We start from the raw sequence: 25,043 nt of genomic DNA, 5'->3' as shown, positions 1-25,043 counted from the left end.
CAGAAAATCCATTATTTAGAATCTTTATTAGATCTTATTTCCAACTCTTACTGTGTTAATGACAAGTCAAATGACTTGTGTAGACTGGATGATCAAATGGTAAAATCCCTCAATCAACCAAACAGTTACACTTCAACATTCGGTTGCATACAATAGGATGTTGTTATAAAAGGACATTTAGCTTGTTTTTGAAGCACACGCAAAAGGAAACTAAGTGAGGAAAGAGCATAGAGCCTCCCAGCTAGCCCAATTGGGATTCAGCAGTCCCAGTCCCAGGTTGCACTTGATCTCCTTTATATGTATATATATAGTTTGTAAACGGGTTAATCAATTAGGCTGTGTTTGGTTTGAAGGAAAAAGTAAAAAAGTAGAGAAAGAAAGGAAAAAGCGGGAAAACCTATATAAACCTCATATAGGTTTCCCCACCTTTCTCTTCCTTTCCCTATCTTTTCCTTCAAACCAAACATAGCTTTAGGATATAACAGGAGGGATATATCATATATGGAGGGAAGTTGATAGAATTAGTGGAGCACTAACACTATATTTGATTTGAAGGAAAAGGAAGGAAAAGGTAGGAAAACCTTTACAAATCATATATAGGTTTTCGTACCTTTCCCTACTTTTTTCTTCAAACCAACCAAACACAGATTAAATGTCGGGCTATCCCAAACTTAATAAAGTTAAACCACTAGCTAGCCAATGATGTTTTAGTGCATCTTCATCAGTAATACACTAATACTCTGAAATTTTAAAAGTACATAAAGTACTATTCAACAAAAACAGTCAATAAATTAATATTGATATGGTTCCTAGTTAATTAACTTGTAAGTAGTTAATTACTGCATAGATAAACAAATTAGTGAAATTAAAAGCTATATATATATTCACATGGTAGCAATAGATCGTTTCTTCTCAACCCATGATGGCGACAACACCGGACATATCTCTCATATTCCGCTTTTTTCTTCTTCTGATCATTCGTGTCTGCGTCATCCAATTTCATCGTCAGCTTCGTTTCGCTTGAAAAAACCTTTACCCTCCAAATCTTAAATGTTCCATCCAAGATTGCAGTATGGACCCGGAAGCCCATTGCCAGCGTATCCATCTCCAAGCACGCAGCCAGGCATTTGACCGGCCCACGATGACCATCCAACACAGCCAGACATGCATGAAAGCTAGTCCCTTCCTCTCTCTTCCACACTCTCACTGTCGTGTCCTCCGAACCACTGAACACCAATCCGTCTATGGCTTCTAAACAGAGAACAGAGAAGCGATGACCATGAAGAAATCCTCCATGGTTAAATCTACCAGACACCTTCTCCTTCTCCCAGACGTTGATGCATCCATCGGAGGAGCCCGAGTAGAGGAAACTAGCGTCGGGAGACCTGCTCAATGCCAAGGCGTTCACGGGCGACAGTTGGAACTTGAGAGTCATGGTGAGCGTGTGTGAGCTCTCCCCGAACACCCTCCTCCAAATCTTGACAGACCCATCGGATGAGCAGGTGAAAACGCATCCGTCTTCCTGGTTAACCACAATTCCATTGATGTGGTCTTCGTGTGCCATAAATGAATCAACGCACTTTCTATCTAACATCCTCCAAGCTTTAACGGTTTTGTCCCACGAACCTGTGTACAGAATCCCTTCAGCGTGGTAATAAGCAAGACAAGAGATGCAATCCTTGTGGTGTTGTTGGAACTTGGACCTTGGGAACAAAAGAAACGAGTTCCGTCGAGGTAAGCTTGTGATCTTCTTAGAACGAAATTTATCAGATAACGAAATACTCCACACACGAATTCTATGGTCTCTATGAGCCGAGAAAAGCATGTTACCATAAGCTGAAAGGGTACGAACTTCACCCGACTTTGCCTTGACATAGCCGCGCTCCATGCATTCTGGTTTTCTCCAGACGCGAATACGGCTACTCTCAGATCCTGTGAACACAAGATCCCTCAGAACTGCGATGGAGAAGATGTTGCCGTCGTGACGGTAGAGTGAAGTGAGACACTGGTAGAGAAGAGAAGGGGAAGGATGGAGAGGAAAGAGTGTCCATGGTGACTCAGGGCTTTGGGGTGGGAGCTGGTCTATGGGCGACAAGGGCCTTGGCGAACTGCATTCCTTGTCGATTTCCGAGATATTTAGCTGATGATGGGTTTTGAAGGAAAGGGGAGTAGGTGATTTTGGAGTATTCTGTTCTTCATCAAAGAAACTCTCATGGGTTCCGCTATAGAATTCCATGATCGTAAAGGAGATGATTGGAAGATGCTTTAATTGGTAGAGAGCTAGTCACTTAACCTTTCATCAGTTTGGAGGCTATTTAAAAGCATCGAGAAAGTCTAATTGCTCATAGAGTGGTGTACTACAATCTACTAGAGGCTTTTTAATTAGTTGTTCGTTGTTACTGCCGACAATAAGAGAGCCATTATTAATGGTTTAATGGATATAACCAGCTAGCAGCTAGCAACCATGCGTTTAAATTGTGTCTGGGACAGACACCGGGACTTATTACTACCCACGCCAGTGTGGCAAGTCTTGACTTGAGGCATTAATTTAGGTTGGGCTTTGAATTGGATTCAGAAGAATAAATTATGTTTGATTAATTTGTAATTAAAACAACACGTTTTATCTAGAAAATAAGGGCACCCATGACCCACCCACATCTATTATAGACAAATTTTAATTACAATTAGGCCACTTGTTTGTAAGGTAAGGTTGGTTGTAAATGAACCGGATTTTGGTCTAATATGAATTCATTACAAACGCGCCGGACCAGGTCCAATCCAATCCGATGAATCCTTTAATTTAATTACTGGCCCAATCAATGTCTGTTTGAATTGGTTTTAATTTAGATTATGTCCATTCCAATTAAACCTGGTCCATTGACACCCATACTTTCATATTCTATCAATATCAATAGATCACATGTATTCGTTCAGTTTAATATAAATTCATTATTTTAATGAATCAGTCCAATATAAATTCATTATGGCTGAATCAGGTCCAATCCAATCTAATAAATACTTTGGACTATTAAGTAAGTCTGAACTCTGAAGTGGTCAAATAACCTGTTCAAATTGATTTTGGTTCATTAGGGTCCAACCCCTAACCATGTCCATTGTCACCCCTACTACTTGTTTGCATGATAAACCCTCCTATTTGAGGGCATTGGCTTCGCATATATACTATTTAAGAGAGCCCATGCATTAATGGCACGATTATGGGTAAAGAAAAAGACTAAAACATCATATCCAACAAAAGATTGTAGGTTTAACTTCTACAAAAGTCAGAGATGGAGGATGATTTTCAAGGAAAGACGGTTTTTTTTTGCGGGAGAAAGAGAGAAAGTAGGAGGTTTAAGAGTTGAGAGCAAGTTGGAAAGGAGCGATTATAGAGGAGGAAGCATTTAGGAAAGGGGAAACAAGTGATGAGAGTTTAGGGATAAGGAGTGATTAGGGTACTTGTAAATTGGTTTTGATGAAAGCAAGAGAGGAAGAATTTTAGCTGAAGCTCAGGACTCAAATTTCCTCTTTGAAAGAGGAAAGTTAATGACCATTTTAGAAAATGAGGAATTGTTGATGTTTTTAGCCGTAAATTTGGATCGTGAGCAAAAGGATGAGAAATGGAAACTTTTGGGGCTATTTTGGGTTCCAAATTTCCCATGTGAAATTTTATTATTTGTTATGCATGCATTTGAGTGGAGTCGTCAAAACCAGACACCATATATAATTCAAAAGATGGTATATACAAGGTTTGTAAAGGTATTGGATTATGGGCCACTTTTATATATTAGTCTCTTGCACCTCTCTGTCTTTTCTAACATGGGATTCTCTCCAACTATTCATATGTGAATCTTGACAACATTGTTGACTATTGAGCCTCTTTTATAAAATGATCCTATCAAAATCAGCTATAATAAATTAAGACTGGATATACAAGGGGTTTTTGTTTGAACATTTTGAGTTCTAATGATTAAACTAATTACTAGTAAATACAATTTTCTGTTGAACCCTTTTCTTCTTCAGGTATTTCTGGTTTTAGTTTACTTCGGTTCCACACATTTCACAGAGAGAGAGAGAGAAAACTTTAAATAAAATCATGTCATTATTGGTCTTGGATCACTGAGATCAAGTTATGCCCGGTTTAGAGTACACCCTTCATTCTCCGGAACTAAATGGTTCCCTTTTAGATTAATGTTGACAAAAGTAGCTAGCTTGTGCAAGAGGTCTCAATCATTTGATCTGCTTGAAATTAGGGTTTACTGTTAGGTGGGTCATACTGAAAATACATGGGGTAAGTCTGAGTTCAAATTCATTCATCAAAAAACTCGCGCCGTTTACATCTCTTCTTTTAGCTACAACGTTTATTCCTGGGGAATGTTAGAATAACGCACAGGGCTTAATAATTAATAAACCAAAAAGAATTGATAAGAAAATTTAATTATGGACTGTCTTCTTTGATTATATTAATTGTTTTTTTAGGTTATGTTTGATTTGAAGGAAAAGATAGAGAAAGGTGGAAGCCTTATACAAGGTTTGTAAAGGTTTTCTTACCTTTTAAGCTAGCAATAAAGCTTCATTATCAATACTGTCATCTTCCTATTAACATTCTTAAGAAGAAGCTTCACTAATTGTGTTTAAAGCAGGGCAGCAGATATATAACGGCCTGCTGGTTCCATCTAGACCTGGTAATCGGGTTGGGTGGGTTGGGTCAAGGTACTTCGGGTTGAATTTTGAGTTGGGTTGTCAAATGCTAGACCCTAACCCTAAATGTTTGGGTTAGGGTTGACCCATGGGTCAATTCGGATCATCTCAAAAAATAATTGAAATTAAAAAAAAAAAGAAAAATTACATAAAAAATTCGGCTCAATTATAAAAAACTTGAACACTTAATAATTTAAAGAGTAAACAATAAAAAGTACAGACTAAATAAAAAAAATTAAAGAATGAAAACTTCTAACAATGCATAAATAATCTCAATTAGACTTGACAATCGGATTAGCGGATTCACCCATGACCTAACCCAGTTTTTTTCAGATTGGGCCGTATTCACATTTAAATAACTAAATATAAAACCCTAACCCTGTTTTTTGGGGTTGGGTTGTGTCAACTTTTTGCTGCCAGGTATAATTCCGCCATTCAATGTATGTGATGACCGCCTGACCGGTGACCGGTGAATGTGCATAACTATCATCTTCTTTGTACTACGTTACGTAGTGTATACATAAAATATGGATGGCTTTGATCATCACATCGTAACTGGCATTTTGTAATTGTATTGGGGCCCTGTGCTAGTGGGATTACAACATTCAATTAAATTACTCTGTTAATACTTTCAGTTCAATGAACCTTCCACATTTGAATCAATGATTCCACATGCCAAAAAAAATGGGTATATAATTGACACTAGTGGGTTGATGGACTTAAAAGCATTCATGCCTTTATTAATTACTCTTTAAATACCAAGCTCTATATATGCCCTTACAAGTCACATGCGTAAGGTTGTATTTGGCATTTTTTATTAATTTCAATGAATTATTTCATTTTTCAGTAAAAATGCCTTTATAAATAGATTCCGGATCTTTTATGTATAAGGACTCTATCACGTTTACTCACAAAACACTATTTCCGTTCATTGAGAACATTTTTGCATTCTAATAACATGTAAGAGGATGAGATATTTTTCATATGTCAATGTAGCTACGATGTTATGTGGGTAGATGCGAATAGAATTATTGTGGATAGTGATGAAGGGTGATTTGGCCCGACCTAGTAAAGAGGGTACACATAGACATGACCTGACCAAGAGATGACAATTCAGCTTAACGTAACCAGTCCGTAGCAAATCGAGCTCGGGTACCCAACCACCTCGAGCTAAAATGACCTCGGAACAAGCTCACCTCAAGACGAGATCGATTCGGTACCGGATCGTAACAAGAACACTTCGATGCTAAGGTACTTCGGCATTCAACCCAGTTCGGGGATACCGACATGCCACTATGTGGTGATCCCGTAAACCCCTCCAACAGATCCCGGGCCTCACGAGATCACGTCGTGTAACAACTAGCATTATCTCCCCGCCCGATTAGGGCGGAATTGATGAGAATTATCGGTTGGCAGCATTATCTTCCAACTTACATGGAAACGGATCCTATCGTGATGATGATCCCGGAACTGATCCGTAAAACCCACGAGGACTCCATTATATAAAGGCTCCACCCCCAGTGGTTCAAGGTACGTGTGATTTATATGCTCTCTAGCTCTCTGTATTCTTAAGTTATTTTTAACTCGCAACCAATATACTAACTTAAGCATCGGAGTGACTTCGCCGGGCTAGCAACCCTGGGTTCTCTGATCCTCTTGCAGATCAATTGTTCGCCGTCCGCCTGAAAGCCAGATCACCTCCAACAGGGAGCTGCTAGATCGCGTAGCATCAAATAGAAAATCCAGATTAAATTTTTATTTTTTAATTGTAAAAAGAAAACAATTTCTTAAAATAGAAAATGCGAAACGCAGTTTAAGCTTAGTGGGAGACAAAAATTTATGGTATATGTTTTTATGCAATTAAAACTCGAAACATAACCTAGCAAGGAAATGCGATTACTGCTGGTTGTTGGGCCCTATTAGCACTATAACCAGTTTTCATGGTTATTTGACAGAGAAAAACTAATTAATTAAATCCACCTGACTAGCTAGCTTTTTATCTCTTTTTAATAAGGTTGGTGCTGGGATTGATTTTTTTAAACCTCAAAATTTATTTCTAGTGGAGGGGTGATTAACTTAATATTTTATTAATCATTATAAATTTGTAAGAAAATGGCATAGCCTGCCTTATCCAAAGAACATGAAGCTCTCCCTAACCAACTCTAACAGCGAGATTAATTCAAACGATATAAAGGGATATCTATATAGTCATCCGAAGGCTATATATATATATATATATAATAGGTGGATGTAACCATGTAGGCATAATACCAGCATTTTTATTGTGGTACTCTATACTGTTGAAATTAAATGGATCTAGAGCCCGGGTTTGACTATAGGAAGTTTTTTGGGTTGTAAATATGATATTGGCAATTAATGTGCTATTAGAAATTTAGGATTATAGTTATAGACCTATTGTGATTGAGATATTTGTTGAGGATGGTGTTGATTACTTGAAGCTTTAAAGAAGCAATTATCAGGGAGGAAAATATTATGATTTTAGGTACTGGTCCCAACAGGTGAAACAAATCCAGATAGATTTGCATTTACTCCGATGGCAACAAAGCATGTGATTTTCAATTGCACATTGAGATGCTTTCAATGAAAATACAGGTTTCACACTTTCACAGAGAAAAGTAAAATCTACGTCCTAGTTTAGAATGGTTTTAGAGGAAGCAATAGATGGTTTACGAAGAAACCCCTTAATTATATATATATATATATATTTAAAATATTATTTTCTCCTTTTCCGATCCTAATTATATATATATATATATATTTAAAATATTATTTATATTTTAAAATTTTTATATATATATATATTAAGTAAATTTATTTAAAAAAATTATTATTATCTAAAAAAATTGGGAATTCAGGTCTGCAATGGGAAATGGGGATGGTGAACATGATCCCTACCCTGAACCCACCTCATTGCTATTCCTAATTCCACGCTTTGGTTGGTATAGAATTATTACCAAAGGCTGCTTTGTTTTTGGTGGGAAATATATTGATGTAAAACTCAATTGGTGGATTTATTAGTGGACAGTTGTAGCTTTTTTTATGTAATAATTGATGTATAATATTAATTTAGTATTTACATCGATTATCGATGAAAAATCCAACCGATGGGGAGGTTTACATCGATTTTCAATGTAAACCTTACACTGAAAACAAACATGTAAAAATACGGATCGAGAGTGAAGTTTTACATCAACCCATATTTACACTGAAAATAAACACGGGCAAATGAAAACCAACGATGGAATTTTATGTCAATTTGCATTCAAACAAAAAACAAATGTAGCCTAAGTTTTGAAAGAAATAGAAATTCTAAGCTGATAAAAACAAAAAAAAAAAAAAACCTAGATATGCCATTAAAAAAGTGTTAGGCACCCACAATTGTTTAGTTAAACTAACCTTCTTAGAGTCTTATGAAATTCAGTAAATATTGGAGTTAACAATTAAAGCAATTTACATAAATATGCGAATTAAGCAATTAAATTGTCACTCTTTGATCCTTGTTGCAAATCAAAGAGTGGTGGTTGCTGATTGTGAAGCTGCAGTATAAGATGTAGAGAATGATGATTCCCAAGAGAAAGGTTCTGTAGAGGATATGTGAAAGAGGGCGTTCAAGAGGAAGGGGAAAAGGATCTTCCCCGTCTGTAGTTCTTCAAATTAAATGATTCTGAGATTGAGAATAGTGGTATTGAAAATGAGGATTTCGCAAGTCCCCGTACAACCCATGACAGAACAAGAGGACGGAGTTAATGATATTTGACAAAATGCCGAAATTGAGCTTGAGAAAACAAATGAAGATCAAGACAAGGAAAGTCCTGAAGAAGATAATGTGGTATTATTGAAATAAGTTTAAAAGCAATTTAGGCTCTGACTGTTATCTTGGAAAACAATCTGATAGGAGGTCTCAGCAGTGACTAAAGATCGAAATCTGTATCAAGGATGTTGAGATGATATGGTGATTGGAGTTAAAAGAACCTCTTCAAAGACTCACCAACAAATCTCATCAACTTAGAGGGCAATGTACTCCCAATCAAGGTGAAATAAATCTGAATCTTGAATATGTAGCTACTCTTGTAAGGAAAGTCAATTCCATTGATGAAAAACCTGCAAGAGTAATACATCGAGGGAAATAATGATCCAAATCAATAATGAGTAATAATAGAGAAAAAGAAAATAAACCACATGTTGCGATTCACATGTGAGTATGTGTATGGAATGAGGAATGAAAGACAGAAGTGCAAAAGACTTAATAGCTTATGCTTCTGGGTTGTAAGTGGTGTCCGCCTTTTGTGTACAAGTCTTACATTCGTGTACGTGTACAAAGCCCCCAGTTTTATCAACTCCTCATGGTCCGTGACCCTCTCGAGGCCCAACAAGTGGTATCAAAGCTGAAGGTTCGGGTGGGTGCAAGCGTTGACAGATGAACATGATGGTGACTCCCATGGCTTTGCTTCCTTCCCCCATGGTCGAGTAGTTTGTATGCGATGGCTCTCTCATGGCTTGTTCCCATGGTCGAATGGATTGGGGGAGAGCAGTTGGTGAACGGTTTTCAAGAGCATGTGTGTGATTCCTGATGGAGCGCGATCCGGCTGGTCTTAGCTGTCCGCTGCCTTGCTTTCGAACGAGGTAGCAGGGATCCTGAAACGGGAGAGATGGGAAAGCTCCGGGGGGAACCCGGTGTAGAGGCTTCAAAGCTCAAGTTAGAATCTTTCAAAAGCAAGGTAATACCAGATAGCGCAAAGTTTTTGCATACCTCTCTTACCGGGGGGGCAGGGGGCTCTTATAGTCGCTTCGCGTACTCGCCCCGAGGCCCTTGTCAGATCGGGTATGATTACTCTGGCGTTTGTCAACTCGGCTGTCGTCCCTTCTGCTGAGACAGAACCGTCACTGCCTGACCGTCCAACTGGAGATGGCGGCGTCAGTGGCGGTGGCAGGTGGCCGTTTAGAGTGCTGCTGCCAAACGTCAGATCCCAAGTCAGTCAGGCGTGGCGCCCTCGGGCACGGAATTCCCTGGTGCCAGGCATGGTACAACTTGTTTGGCTTTGGTGCCTAGAAGATGATGTGAAGTGCTGAGCGAGGCGGTCTTGAGCTCGGAGGTATCCCGAACTGTAACAAGGTGGGTCAGTTCGGCGAAGTCTGTCCCGAGCTGTTACAAGGTGGCAGTTCGGCGAAGTCTACCCCGAGCTGTTACAAGGTGGTAGTTCGGCGAAGTCTATCCCGAGCTGTTACAAGGCGGTCAGTTCGGCGAAGTCTACCCCGAGCTGTTACAAGGCGGTCAGTTCGGCGAATTCTACCCCGAGGTGTTACAAGGTGGCAGTTCGGCGAAGTCTACCCTGAGCTGTTACAAGATGGTAGTTCGGCGAAGTCTACCCCGAGCTGTTACAAGATGGTAGTTCGGCGAAGTCTATCCCGAGCTATTACAAGGCGTTGGGCGAAGTCTACCCCGAGCTGTTACAAGGTGGGTTAGTTCGGCGGAGTGTGCTCTTGCCGCCTAGGCTTGACCCCTTTTGCCGAGCTGTCGTTTCTGCCACGTGTCTCATAATAAAGATGTCGGGCCAAATTTTCCTTCATCAATTCCTATCATGGTTACATGTGTTTGGATAGATAGCAGGAGGTGGTAGGCTCCATATGGCCCTGAACAAGGGCTCTTGGTGTTGTGCATGCAGTGCAATATGGTACTTGTCAAACTTGTCAAACTTGGTGCAGTATGGAGGCCCAACACCACAGGCCCAGGGATGATTGAAAAAGAAAATAAAGATTTTCACCCTCGTTACTCTTCTTGAGAATCTTTGGTCTTGGTCCTCACTAGAGCTTTTTTGCTCCTTATATAACTTTGAGGGTTACAATTAGGGGTGATCATTTCAGCCCAGCCCGGCCCGGCCTGGAAATTTTGGGCTTGGGCCTGGGTTTTGTGTTCAGGCCAATATAAATTCATTATATTAATGTAACAGTCCAATATAAATTCATTATTGATGAACAGGTCCAATCCAATCTATAAATACTTTAGACCATTAAGCCTGAAGTGGTCAAATAACCTGTTCAAATTGATTTTGATTCATTCAGGGTCCAACCCCAAACCATGTCGATTGTCACCCCTACTACTTGTTTGCATGACAAACCCTCCTATTTGAGGGCATTGATTTCGCATATATACTATTTAAGAGAGCCCATGCATTGCACAAGTATGGGTAAAAAAAGGACTAAAACATCATATCCAACAAAAGTCAGAGATGGAGTTGGAGGATGATGTTCAAGGAGAGACGGTTTTGCGGGAGAAAGAGAGAAAGCAGGAGGTTTAAGAGTTGAGAGCAACTTTAGGAAAAGAGCGATTATAGAGGAGGAAGAATTTAGGAAAGGGGAAACAAGTGATGAGAGTTTAGGGATCAGGAGTGATTAATGTACTTGTAAATTGGTTTTGATGAAAGCGAGAGAGGATGAGAATTTTAGCTGAAGCTCAGGACTCAAATTTCCATTTTGAAAGAGGAAAGTTAGTGGCCATTTTAGAAAATGAGGAATAGTTGGTGTTTTTGGCCTTTAAATTTGGATCGTGAGCAAAAGGATGAGAAGAGGAAACTTTTGGGGCCATTTTGGGCTCCAAATTTCCCATGTGAAATTTTTATATTTGCTATGTATGCATTTGAGGGGAGTCGTCAAAGCCAGGCATCTCATATAATCCAAAAGTTTAAGCTATTAGGTTATGGGCCACTCTTTCTAATGTATGATTCTCTTTCAATTATTCATATGTGAATCTTAACAATATTGACCAGCATTTTAAAAAACGACCCGAAAACGGAGTCGTTCTGGGCATCGGTTTCTGGGTCAACAGTCCGACCATCCGGTTCGAACGGATGGCCTGTTCTAACAGTAAAATTAAAAAATAACTAAAAATAAATAAAAAAGGTCAAAAACCGTTGAATGGGTCGACGTTTCGACCGCCCGAGTCAATGGTTTTTTACCAGATTCCGGATTTTAGGTAAAACGAAACCGGTTGCCTGAACGATTCTCAGGCCAAACGGTCCGACCATCCGAATAAACAGCGGTTTGAAAACGTTGATATTGACTATTGAGCCTCTTTTAGAAAATGATCCTATCAAAATCTGCTACAATCAAGGTAAATTTATTGTTTGAATAAATTAAGACCGGATATAAAAGGGGTTTTTGTTTGAACATTTTGAGTTCTAATGATTAAACTAATTACTAGTAAATACAATTTTCTGTTGAACCCTTTTCTTCTTCAGGTATTTCTGGTTTTAGTTTACTTCGATTCCACACAATTCACAGAGAGAAAGAGAGGAAAAACTTTAAATGAAATCATATAATTATTTGTCTTGGGTCACTGAGATCAAAGTTAAGCCCGGTTTAGAGTACACCCCTACATTCTCCGGAACTAAATGGTTCCTTTTTAGATTAATGTTGACAAAAGTAGCTAGCTTGTGAACGAGGTCTCAATCATTTTATCTGCTTGAAATTAGGGTTTAGTGTTAGGTGGGCCATACTGAAAATACATTTATTCCTGGGGAATGTTAGAATGACGCACAGGGCTTAATAATTAATAAACCAAAAAGAATTGATAAAAAAATTCAGTAATGAATAATGAATAATGATCTGTCTTCTTTGATTATATTAAATGTTTCCTTTAATTCCTTGCTCGTAATTTAAGCTAGCAATGAAGCTTCATTATGTTTAAAGCACGGCAGCAGACATATAACGGTCTGCTGGTTCCGTCATTCAATGTCCACTTTGGCCACCGTTCAAATAGACGGCCTATTCTAATAAAATAAATTTAAAAATAAAAAATAATTAAATTTTAAAAAATGGTCAAAAGCATTGAACAGGTCAACAGTTTCACTGTCTGGATCAACAATTTTTGTCCAAGGATCAGGTTTCAGGTAAAACGGAACCCATTTCCTAGAAGGTTTTAAGGACAAACAGTCCGGCCATCCGGATCAGTGCCAGTTCAAAAACCATGCAAGAAAGTGCACTTACCCGTGTTTCTTTTTTTTTTTTTCAACTCTCCCCAGTAAATAATGCCTCTCAATGGGAAATATATTTACTGTGGATCATCCTACCTAAATCCTGTAGGAGAATCGGTCAATGGGAATCACAAGACACTTGTGATTAAAGTGCATATATACAAGACACTTGTTAAATTAAAATGATTAATTAAGATGTAAATCCACTAAAAAATCTATGATGCCCGACATGGTACCAATCAATCAAAACCCATGCTTAAATTTTGATAAATTCCACCTAATTGATTAACAGTTTATGATATCAGTTAACTGATCACAAATTTTTAAGGATATCATGTCTTTCTGGTATCATAGTTGAATCCATCCTATTTAATAAAATTAAAATTAAGATCAAATTCGTTTAATAAGTTAGATTACTTAAACAAATTTATAAAAGAAAATAGAGTAAATTTGTATTGAGTTCTGCTGGTTATTATCATAATTGCATCATTCTCATGAAATTCAAGTAATGTAGTGGTATTGCAGTCAAAATAACAAGATGAGTCTCCGCCTAACGAGGGTATTGCATTTGTAAGATCATTTGATTGTGCTTGAGATACATACAGTCCACATTTCAAAGCTCAACCACCTCTGTGGCTCTGTTTACCAAAAGAGATACAGAATTTAATTGTCTTTTGCTTTTTTTCTTAATTTTTTTTTTCAAATTCATCTGTACAGTTTAACTTTATACAGTCCACAATGATCATGACTTTGAATTAGAGCTCTAATGGCATTCACATGGTATAACAACCTTGACTTTCCTCCTTGGTTATAGTTACTCTAGATACGTAAACTTGATAATTTGATATGACAAATTGCCACATGCACAGCCAGAATTCTACCTTGACATTTATTTACTGATAAACCAAACACAACCTAAAAGCCTTCGTGTTTACTTCAGTTGATTTCAGCTATTTTAGTTTTGGTACAAGTGGTTGAAATTGTATCGAAGTTCAAATACTGCCAAATTATACATAATTTGGTTGGTCACCAGAGACTAACCTTTCTTAATCAGCGATGAAACTTGATCAAACTTTGGTTGTTATTTATCATTTAGGACTGTACTATCAACAAGAGAAACTTTAAGTTTCGAAGGGTTTTAGGACTGTTGATGGAGAGCGATGTACAAGTGTTCAGTCCGAATGAACTGGAAACAAAATCATACAGACCGGACTGAACTATCTATCACAGTTAAACACGTCAGCGCTCACTGTGGATTTCATTTGGGATCCACTTATTTGTTCAACCGTGATGGGTAGTTCAGCCAGGTGGGTGTATGTTTTTGTCTCCAGCTAATTCGCTCCCTGTTCTTTTGGGTGGTGAAGAGGTCGCAAGAAAGGTTATAAGAAAGTTCGAAGAAGAGTCTAGAGAAGTTAGAGAAATTGAGAGGGCAGAGAGCGACTCCAAAATAGAGAGGGAGAGCAATTTTTCCTTGGAGGAAGCAGTGAACCTTGTTGGGTTCGAGGGTTTGCCGGGTAGCAGGAAACTCAGGAGGTTGATGGATTTTTACGTGGATGCCTCGGTAAAGGTAGACGTATAGCGAGGAAAAGCGGTTAGAAGAAGAGGGAGAGGAAGAAGAGGCAGAAGTATAGGTTAACTCTGGACGGAGGTCCGAGGTGTGGTGTTCTTTTTTGAATTGAAATCGTTTGGATAGAAATTTCAGAGACCTGAGGTATTGAGGTTTGAAAAGAGTTTTCGAAAGTTAGCCAGTATATTGGGTCCAAGAGCAGTTGGGTGTTGGGCAAGGCTTGTTTTTGTTTTTCTGGAGGCGGATTATGTTTTAGGTTTTTCGGACGTGTTTTGACTTTTCCATTCTGGGTCCCATCCTCCCGTGCCCTATTGCAACTTCGGAAGTAACGCAGATTTTTTATTTTCACTGCAGAATGTAAATGTCAAAAAATTTGGGCCTAAAAATTCTGACCCTGGCTGAACCATTATTTTCCCTTGTAATTTTTTTTCTTCTTTTTTTATTTTAAAAAAAAATTATTTTATATATCAAAAAAAAATTCGTCTAAACTATACATAATGCCTTTGGTTTGGATGGGCATGAAAATTTCCAGAAAATTTTGGCTGTGAGAGTTTTCTGTGCATGATACGTCTAGCATGACTCATGAGTGTGTAAAGAACTGATATAGTGTCATGTGGAGGAAGTTCCCAAACAGCCAAAGTTTTCCCTTAATTAATTTCCCAGTGTAAAGGAATTTTCAATTTCATGTTTGGATGAAAATTGTATCCACTACAAGAAAAATGAGCTAGGCCGGTGTTAACCAAACCTTTGGCTTAGACATCAACTGGCAATTCAGTGGCCGCCATCTATAGTTGCGTTGCCTTAGGTTATGGGCACCGGCTTAGCTTTTTAAACCTTTATTTATTTATTTATTTTTTAAAACTCAAAGGTTAATTCCATTATCATCTGGCAATCAAAAGAAAATTAAGGTTGCATTAGGCATTGCTAAAAATTTAGTGTTCATAAAGAACATTTTAACAACAAAAAGGAGATATAAGTCATTAAAATAAGGAATGCGAAATGCAGCTTAAATTTCTTTTGAATAATAGAATGCAGCCGCTTACGCAAAGCATCGACTGCAGATTGTGACAGTGTATTGGTGCTGCTCTCCATATGCATGACACATTTGTTCACACAGATTCTTTATAAGAGTGTTGGTGCTGGATGCATGGTTGGAGAACTTATCTGTCACACAAGGAGAATCCTTAATTTTGACAGCCCAGGCTGTCAAGCATGGTCAGCCAAAGTTTTCTTGTTCCAGAGTGGTTCATGCACTTGCACCTCAATTCCTCCCTCTCTCTCTCTCTCTCTCTACCTCGCGGAAATGCAAGCCGCTGGTCTGTGTAGACGAAAACAGATTTGGGAGCTAGCTTACGTATTTCCTTAAAAAGCAGTTCATGTGATGTTTTGAATTTCTTTCCAACTGAGTGTTATTGTTCATGCATGTTTCCTTCAAGGATGCCAAGTGAGTGTTATTGTGACACTTGGCAGAACTCCTTTGTCAGAGTCCAAATGCTTTGTACGAGTTAAGCCCGAGTTTTCAGGTTTAATGGGTTAGGCCTGGATCAGAAAACTCAGGCCTGACTTAAAATTTATGTTAGGCTTGGATTGAAATATCATGGTAGCCCAACCTTGACTAGACCTAGCCCAATCCAATTCAACTCATCTCCATTCAAATAAATACATAAATGCATGCATTTTATTTATATTTTATATCTTTTTTACTAATTATATATACATGATATATGTATTAAATATGAATATAAGTGAAATTTATACACATTTTCAATCAATCCTACTATTATATTGGGACAGAAAGCCTAATAAAGAATGACTCTGCAAAAAAATATTCATAAATTCTTTAAAATCCACCCAAGCCTGATAAAATCTGACCTGACCCAATCCAAGACCAAACTGAACCCCAATTTCATTGGGTTAAGCTCAAGTTGGGCCATTGATAAATTCAGGCTTAACCTCAGATTGGGTGAAGCCCAAACCCGAGGAGGGTTTTGTTATTTTCAAATTAAGGAAGAGCAAAGAAGAGTCTTTTTTTTTTTTGCTGGTGAAGCGAATTCCAAATTCGAACCAGATAAGGGATATTCCTGGTTAGGTTGAAGTCCAGGCTGCATCAAGTAATGTCGTCCATTATCCATTTTAGTTGACTACATGATGGGCTTCCAACGACATATATGACCACATTAAAATACCATACAACCTCTTCAGCAAAACCTCTTCGATCACATGACATTACAACAAGTCATGAAATAGAACCTGGATTCAGACATGACAATTAAACATATATGTGGACGCCTGTCTGTGTCTGTGTGAGTTCAATGGACGGCTTCATGTAATAAAAGGAAACCAAAGAAACTCACACTCATTTGTGAATTGTTGTTATATATATAAAACCTGCAGACAATTCCAGTCCACAGTGTTGGATGCTTTGAAGCAGTTGTTTTTGAGATTGTGATCACCTTCGCTCTGGTCTACACGGTTAATTTATGCAACCGCTGCTGACTCTAAGAAGGGATGCTTGGGCACCACCGCCCCTATTGCCCGTCGGTGCCAACATCTTGGCAGCTGGACCCTTCTCCGGTGGCTCCATGAACCCTTCTCGGTCCTTTGGCCCCGCTGTGGCTAGCGGAGAGTTCACACACAATTGGGTGTAGTGGGTTGCTCCCCTTATTGGCGGAGCCTTAGCTTAGCTGGGCTCATCTACGGCAATGTGTTCATGTGTACTGAACATGCTCCTTTACCCATCGATTTCTAAATTTGACCAAACCAACACAAACACATCCTTCCCTCCAATTCTTAGCTTGCATCGCTTGGTAAATAATTCTTTGTGATCTGCTTTCAGTTTGTCCTGTCATGTATGTAGCTGTAAAGCCTTATCATGTTCAAAATTAATATTCCTTTTCAACGACGATGGATGAAATGAAAATATGGGACTATTGATGGTTATGGTGATGTGCAACAGTACAAGTTCAACCTCCCTAGCTATTGATGTGGTTGTAATTGATAGATTTCCAACTTTCCATTGTATCTATGCATGCTTTTTTGTTGCCATCTTTCATTTCTTTTTCTTGTGGAGTTGTTGCTGGATGGACCAAAATTCATGCAATAATTAATAATGTTGTTACTGGTGTCTGTTTGGAATATACAAAAAAAATGACTACCGCAGTACCGAGCAATATAAAATGATTCTCTAGGAAATCAAGAGAATGAATTAATGGGCCTAAGCCCCAAATTAAAGTTACATGACCATCTGAAAGCCCAATTGCTTATTGGTCTACAGAAGAACCCGTATATGCAGGATGCGGTGTTATATTAGCCCTAAAACATGTTATTGCACTTGCAATCCCAAAACTGTAGAATCGGCACTCTTTTTTTTTTTTTTTTTTTATTGTACAGAAAAAAATCTCCTAGTAATTTTACATATACAAGAACTTGCAATGAAAATGGTGAAGGGATTTTTTCTTTTCTAATCAACAACATTGATCTGGATTGAGATTGCATAGAGATAGATCCTGGCCATTTCTATTTGAATGATGAATTGCTTTGTTTGTATTGATTAGATCATTGATGTACCCAAACCAAATTGCAGCTTTCTTTATCTAAACCCATTCGTGTGCCTTCCACTCAGGGAGTTGTTGGATGACAACCTGCATATATAAAACTGGTGTAATTAGTGATCAAATAAAGCTCAGAATCATTTCAATTGGCAACATTTTGGCGTTGTGTTGTAATATGAGAAGAAAGCATAGTTATATACAAACCTGGCCCTTAGAATTTACATTTCCAACTATTGTTTGGCAAGCGAGTCTCCAATTCTTTGGTTTCTGCAATTAGCAATTCGCGACATGATAAGAAAGAAAAAAAAAAGATTTAATTTCAAAATAGAATGAAAAAAAGATTGTTTTAGGTTGGTATCAACACCTTTCTTAGGATTTCTTTCTCCTTGTCTGTACGAGGGCTTAGTAATTCCTTTCCTTCAACAACCTATCAAATCACATGCACCAAGGGTTTCATTAGAAAGATGGGTCTACAAAGAAATTCCATTTTTATAGAACAAAATGAGAAGGTTTCATTTTTTGCTGTTAAGATATGAACAATTGGAAACTGCTGCCTGCCTGCTAGGATCACTTCTTGTGAATCCAATTCTGTGACGAAATTTTTATGAGCTGAGATCATTAATATGAACTGGGTTAAGCGTGGAAATGAATGATACATGAGATGCTGGATTAACGAACTGGGTTACCTCTACAAGACACGTTCCACATGTTCCTCCTCCTCCACAGTTTAACAGGGGTCTGGCCTGAAGCAATAAAATAACTCAATAAGTAAAAGTTATAGGCATTAATGTAGAGGTGGGTCCATAGCTCAGTGGTAGAGCATTTGACTGCAGATCAAGAGGTCACCGGTGGGGCCCTTTCCTGTTGCAATTCTTATTTTCATCTCACCATATTTCATATTTGCTTTGTCAATTTTGTCATTTGTATTTACCAAAAATACCCCACATGGACTCTATTAACTACTTGTATCAGTTGCTTTGCTAAATTGCTACTGCCTTTGCCACTCACTTATTAGGATAAAGTCCTGTACACGTAATAGATGGGAAAACAAACTGTTACACAGAGAGAGAGAGAAAGAGGGAGAGCTTACACTGGGGCCGTAGAGATCAATATTGTTATCCAGCATGATGTCTCGGAGTTTCTGCCCACCACAAGCCGACCGAAGGTGTATGTCCGGCGTTCCATCCGGAAGTAGAACAGGCTGCAAATAAAATAAGACACAGAGAGAACAAATGAAATGACTACAGACTACAGAATTGTCTTCCTTGCAGGTTGCCTTGCATAAACAGAACCTATGTCTTTGAACTCACACTGACAAATGCGAAATCGATGGAAGGAGATTCTTCTGTAGCTGTAACTTGCTCTGCTGATTCACTCCCGGAAATCGTTCCCGTTCCCACAGCTTTGATTTTCTCTCTGTTGCAGAATAGGCGCTTGAAGGCTTTAAGGTTTTGGGGGGATGTAGAGTTCCAATTCAGCTTAGAAGAGAGTGAGAGAGATGGTAATGCGTGATAAGGGTTCAGTGGAAGAGTCACCATTTCGATCTTCTTGGGTTTTGGAGTTTCAGTGGAAGTGGGAGGATCAGCTCCACTTAGAAAGTGTGTTGTCCCTTTAAATTGGATTTTTTTTTACCTTATTCTATGATGAGGGAGTAGTGTGAGTACATTATTTGTGGCCTTTGTTTATCTTATCCACATTTATCACACTCACTTTTCTATTTCTTCAATGCCACAGGGACAAGAAAAATGGAGTATTGTCGGGACTCGAGTAATATTTTGAAAACCGGAACCGATTTTGAACCGAAAAGCACCTGTTCCCGGTTCGACGGGATGACTGTGGTTCAACCGGTTTTATTTTTGGTATAAAAAATAAGTTAATTTAAGGTGCATATAAATATGAAAAAAGAAAGCACAATCCATCCTCACTTCAACAGTGGTTCAATCTTTATTAAACCTGATTTTGCCAAAGACGACAATATCTAATCATATACAGTTTATGTTTTCGAAAACAGATTTAAACCTTTCCAATGGGATGGTCCAACGGAAGCTCGGATCATATCCACCCATTTCACTTTTTAGAACTTAACCAAAGGTAAATTGCAAATTAGTAGCATGAATTTTGGGGTTAGTCTCATTTTAGTATCTGAATTTTAAAAAAGTGTCAATTTAACATCTGAATTCTCGAAAACTGCTAATTTAATACTTGATGTTAGTAATTCATCAAAATTGCCCCTTTTTAATATTTTACTCTGATCGTCTTCTCAGCATTGGCAAGAATTACTCGTATTCTCCGGCAACAATGGTGGTTTAACACCCCACCCGGTTATGGATTGAATAACTAAAAAATCCTTTTAACCCTGAAGATGTTGTCTTATCTGGCAATGTTTTTTCATGTGGCTTCTCCCCATAAGAAGAATTGGTTTCTTAACATAAAGGTTAAGGCATAAAGTGAATAGTGGTACCCAATCACTGTGAAAAAAAAAATAGTTAAATATGGCTATTTTGTCCATTTCAAAATTATGCTTTTCTCCTCTAAGATGACAGTGTTAACTAAAATCATAGATTTTTCCATTCAGATATTACATAGTGGCACGTTTTAAAATGAGATTAGCCCCAACAAGGTACTAATTTACAATTTACCCCTTTAACGGATCAAAATCAGCACTATGAATATTCGAATTGATTTACTTTGCACTTGGATTGACAATGGGTTATGGGTGAGTGGTTCACACGCCCACAACACATCTATTTAAGTTCTGTGTACAAATGGGTAGTAAATGGGCTACTGAGAGTCAGTTGTAGCTTAACTTGCACCCAACAACCCACCTAATTCTAATTGACTCCACTATTTGGGCTGTCAAATAGGACTTTGGAGTCACCCTTCAAATTTGTATTTGTACTCCTTCCAAACTGAGACTTATCAACTCGTACGGTGGAGAAAGCATAAAAAGACACACATTAGTGATATAAGCCTATACGCTAGGTAGATGACAATATTGGGCATGTGAAAATCACCTTGTCTTTGTTTATGGTCTTATGGTCGAACTCGGTGTCAAAACTTAACACCAATGGGGACCAGTCGGCTTGACCTCACGGAGTCAATGGATAAATAAACAATTTATGTGAGTGTCATCTTCTTCACAGAAGTTTCACGGCAGCCGCAGCAATGGGGATTAATGGAGCTTTTTGCCCTCCTTATTTCTTTCCCTTAGCCATCAATTCTGCACCCCATAATATTCTCCTTTCATCCTCTCTCAACGTCCACCTCCGGTGCTCGGAATATGGATAGAAGGCTCTATGAGGCGGCTCTACGAGGCGATGTGCCAGCCTTCCTGAATCTGGTTGGAGAAGATGAAAACATTATCGAACAAACAAGTGTTCGATCCTTCAACACTGTCTTGCACATAGCTGCCAAGTTTGGGCATCTCGAGTTGGCCGCGGAGATCATTAAGTTACGCCCGAAGATGGTGTGGGCAGAGAACGAGAAGATGGAAACTCCATTGCACGAAGCGTGCCGAGAAGGGCACTTCAGTTTAATGGAGGTGTTATTGGAGGCCAACCCTTGGGTTGCCGCACGGAAAAATTGCGACGGAGAGACCGTGCTCTCTGTTGCTTGTGGAAGGGGGCAGCTCAATGTGGTGGAGCACCTCTTGACCTACAGGTGGCTTCTAATGCTGGAAGATAATGGAGGAACAACTTCCCTTCATGTTGCAGCGTCAGCGGGGCATCTCGGTAAGACGGGGAACTCTATTTCTTTCTTTCTTTCGTTTGACTGGTTCATGGATATCCCTTGAAGAAGGATTCAACCGTCCGTAACGATTTAACTCAAAACTAGGAATCCACGAACCGGTATCACAAAATCAAAGCCCTTCCGGTCCGGTATCATGTCTTTCCGGCACCATTAGGTTTTCTCCGATAAAAGATAAAAAATAAAACAAATATTTGTAAATTACCGTTTAAAGGTTTTTTTTCCTGCTTCTAGAAGGTCGTTTAAAGTTAGTTTACATAAAAATAAACTTAAACAATAAATATTAGAGGATGTAATACGTGTTAAGACATACTAAGGCGTATACTATAAATTTGACCAATCAACACTACCCCCATGAATTTAATCTCATCGAAAGTTGAAACTGCTCGCAGTAACTCTCGCTCTAGATAGGCTGCAACTTGGGCTGGGTTATCCCAAATTTAACCTGAGTTGGGTTGGGCCAGGTTGAAATTTTGGCCAATCCAACTCAACCCAAACATAACTTAGCTTCATTTTAATATGCATGTGGCATATATGTATATGTGCAAATAGAAAAATTGGGCCAACATTAATTAATCAAACCCAAAGGTAGGTTTGGACTCGTGAGGGTTTCACAGCTTTGATTGGGTTAGGATTGATTTCAACCCGACCTAACCTGCTCTCACTTGCACAGCTAGCCCTGGTGGAAGGCTGTTAGGAGATCATGGCCGAAAGTGTAAATAGCTGAGTCAAGAACGACTCGACTCCTGCCCACAAAAATCATACCCACAAAACACTATAATCGTGTTCCCTATATGTGGCTCCGATGTCATGTTGGTAAGGTGGATAGAGTTTCTGTGGGTAGGAAATCCGAGCTAGTCTGGAACTGGATGAACTACAAAATAAAGGCGGCGTATACGATGGGCAATGAAACCAATCATGAGTAAACACGTCAGTATATATACGAATCTTCATTGATTCGGTAATCCATTGTATGCGACTTTCTTTGTTTGGGGCTCATCCCATTGAATGAAAATGGAGTAAGTTTGACCAAGTCAAACTTAGGTTAATATGGTAAATAGCCATCTGTATATATTAAAGAGGCAAGCAACGTTTGCTTCCGGATCAGGTAGGCACGTCATTGTAAGAAAGATGAACAAAAGTCAGGGCCTCAGGATGGAATCCACTGTAATCCTCAATAGGAATTAATAAGTCATACAATTAAATTTGAAGATGGTGTCTCAATAAACAGAAGGCCCATGAACTGATGGACCCAAACCGCTTTAGTAATGGGCTGATCACTCTTAGAAGTTTTGCTCAATCCAACCAATTTATTATCCAATCCAATCTAATAAATATTTTGGTCTGGATTAATCCAATTTAATATGTTTTATTGGTCCGCCCAAACAAATTGATTTTGGTTTGAACGGGTCCAATGCAAAACCGATCCATTGACACCCTAGATGTATATATAGCGCGCCCATAACTCCTTAGGCCGAAGCCTACTACCTACTGGTAGTCTGGCACCATTCTCTTTTTTCTTTTTGTCCCGTTTTCTTTTGGATCAAGAACCATGCATGTTAATGCTAACCAGATGGGGATGGGATGCAGAGATTGTGAAAGAACTACTAAATGCACGCCCAGATTTTGCACAGAAAAGGGACCTGCAAGGATGTTCTCCATTGCACCTAGCTTGTAGCAAAGGTCACTTAGAGGTAACAAGAGAGTTTCTAAGGCTTGACCCCGATCTCTCCTCCCTCCAAGACAACGAGGGAAGAACTCCTCTCCATACTGCTGCAATCAAAGGAAAAGTCGGTATCATTGATGAAATCCTTTCAACAAGCCTCCAATCTGCCAAGATGGTAACCAAATATGGAGAAACCGTGCTACATGTTGCCGTCAGAAATAACCAGTACGATGCTATCCGGTACTTGGTCGAGAACCTTGACGTCACCGACCTTCTAAACTTTCCGGACAACGACGGAAACACCATCTTGCATATTGCCTCTGCCGGAAAGCTGAGAGGAGTACGTACTTAAGATATATATACACCTCCTAGCTAGCTAGCTTCACTTCACTGTGTCTTAATTAATTTGTCATGCATATATATAATCAACTGTGTGTTTGTGTTGACAACAGATGGTTATGTTCCTAGTCAATAAGACAAGTATTGACGTGAATGCTCTTAATCGCAAGGGATTCACGGCTCTTGATGTTGTTGAGAATAGTGGTAACAGCAATTCAGGTGCTCTCGCGCTAATACCTACGTTAGAAGATGCTGGTGGTAAGAGATGCGATCAACTGCCACCATGGTCACCGGCGGTCCAGCAAACCACCAAGAAAAACGACTCGGGGGCATTGCAACAAAATAATCTTAATGGGCCATCTTCGTGGTCAAAGAAGATATTGGAATCACCTGCTGCCAGTTCGCATCGCCGACGACGGCATTTACGTGGTCGCCGAGAAAAGCAAGTAGAACTCCACAATGATAGTTTACGCAATGTTCGGAACACCATAACGGTAGTTGCTGTATTAATAGCGACGGTGGCATATTCCGGTGGAATAACCCCTCCGGGTGGTGTCTATCAAGATGGGGATTTGATTGGGAAGGCAACAATGGCAAGGAAAACCCCATTCAAGGTGTTCATGGTCTGCAACAATGTGGCATTGTTCTTGTCGCTGGGAATTGTCATCGTCCTAGTCAGTGTCATCCCATTCAGACGCAAATCAATGACCAAACTATTGGTGGTGACCCATAAAACCATGTGGGCATCCGTGTCGTTCATGGCTGCAGCTTACATAGCAGCCTCATGGGTGATCTTGCCTTCTGCTGGCAATAAGGGGAAGGGGACTAGGTGGGTGTTGGTTACTCTAATATCAATTGGAGCAGGGTGTTTTATCTCCATCTTCGCCGGTCTATGCGTAATGCTGGCACGGCATACTCTCAAAAAGTGGGAACTGCAAGATAAGAGAAGGAAGAAAGACAGTCCTCATAGTAGTATCAGTCGTGTGGATGATGAGCTACGTTTGAAGCATGGTAGCCATAATAACTCTAGTTACTCTGATATGGAGAGCTCGGAAAAGGATGGGATGTATCCATTCTAGCTACTCTGATACGTAGGAAGGATCAATAAATTTTAACTTCGGTCACTGTACAATATTTTACAAACATAAACATATACAATTCTGTATCATGTATGTACAATAATGGAGATAGGCTAGCCTATATATATGTCTTAATTAATTAGCATTTCTTAATCTTTTTTCGTCTATTTATATAGTACTGTGACTGATGATCAGTTACTAATAAAACACAGTTGATGCTCTCTTCTTGTTGCCGAATGCCGGCATCTACTCTTGCGACTTGCCCAGTTGCCAGAGCTGTCTTCGAAGACATGGTCTAAAAACTGAAGAAAAAGAGAGAAATGAGTGAGATGGAGTCATGAAGAAAGAGACACAGTAATAGTGTAATTAAAACCGGGTGATGCATATGGGATCCATCGATCATGG

At 39.1% G+C, this 25,043-nt stretch overlaps 2 protein-coding genes and 1 pseudogene across 2 annotated transcripts; 1 reads left to right on the top strand and 2 right to left on the bottom strand.

The window, feature by feature from the left end:
• Positions 1-778: 778 nt before the first annotated feature.
• Positions 779-2,268, bottom strand: LOC148842582 (protein JINGUBANG-like; annotated as a pseudogene).
• Positions 2,269-17,602: 15,334 nt separating this feature from the next.
• On the bottom strand, positions 17,603-19,478 carry PNSB3 (NDH-dependent cyclic electron flow 1). Its single transcript, XM_088959755.1, has 6 exons — positions 19,118-19,478; positions 18,898-19,008; positions 18,494-18,550; positions 18,172-18,234; positions 18,012-18,074; positions 17,603-17,897 (listed from the first exon to the last, which is right to left on the bottom strand). The coding sequence occupies exons 1-6, from the start codon at positions 19,343-19,345 to the stop codon at positions 17,850-17,852; spliced, it is 570 nt and encodes a 189-aa protein (XP_088815881.1). The 5' UTR covers positions 19,346-19,478; the 3' UTR covers positions 17,603-17,849.
• A 1,493-nt stretch (positions 19,479-20,971) lies between these two features.
• LOC148842580 (uncharacterized) lies at positions 20,972-24,790 on the top strand. Its single transcript, XM_088958400.1, has 3 exons — positions 20,972-21,538; positions 23,145-23,560; positions 23,673-24,790. Exons 1-3 carry the CDS (start codon positions 21,088-21,090, stop codon positions 24,636-24,638), a joined length of 1,833 nt encoding a protein of 610 aa, XP_088814526.1. The 5' UTR covers positions 20,972-21,087; the 3' UTR covers positions 24,639-24,790.
• Positions 24,791-25,043: the final 253 nt, after the last annotated feature.

The sequence above is a fragment of the Nelumbo lutea genome, chromosome 8, assembly GCF_056320005.1.
Source record: "Nelumbo lutea isolate HS-2025 chromosome 8, American lotus-T2T, whole genome shotgun sequence".
Taxonomy (NCBI): Eukaryota; Viridiplantae; Streptophyta; class Magnoliopsida; order Proteales; family Nelumbonaceae; genus Nelumbo; species Nelumbo lutea.
The sequence above is the reverse complement of the archived record's forward strand: the minus strand, read 5'-3'. Positions and strand labels throughout refer to the sequence as shown.

What these genes read in the sequence shown, in the direction of transcription:
- PNSB3 (XM_088959755.1), bottom strand. Translation starts at nt 19,345, where the DNA reads ATGGTGACTCTTCCACTGAACCCTTATCACGCATTACCATCTCTCTCA. An exon ending in GTGGAACGTGTCTTGTAGAG is followed by an intron (nt 18,235 to 18,493) that starts GTAACCCAGTTC and finishes GTGATTTGATAG; the next exon opens with GTTGTTGAAGGAAAGGAATT. An exon ending in ATGTAAATTCTAAGGGCCAG is followed by an intron (nt 17,898 to 18,011) that starts GTTTGTATATAA and finishes TTATATATGCAG; the next exon opens with GTTGTCATCCAACAACTCCC.
- LOC148842580 (XM_088958400.1), top strand. Translation starts at nt 21,088, where the DNA reads ATGGATAGAAGGCTCTATGAGGCGGCTCTACGAGGCGATGTGCCAGCC. An exon ending in AGCGTCAGCGGGGCATCTCG is followed by an intron (nt 21,539 to 23,144) that starts GTAAGACGGGGA and finishes GATGGGATGCAG; the next exon opens with AGATTGTGAAAGAACTACTA. An exon ending in CTGCCGGAAAGCTGAGAGGA is followed by an intron (nt 23,561 to 23,672) that starts GTACGTACTTAA and finishes TGTTGACAACAG; the next exon opens with ATGGTTATGTTCCTAGTCAA.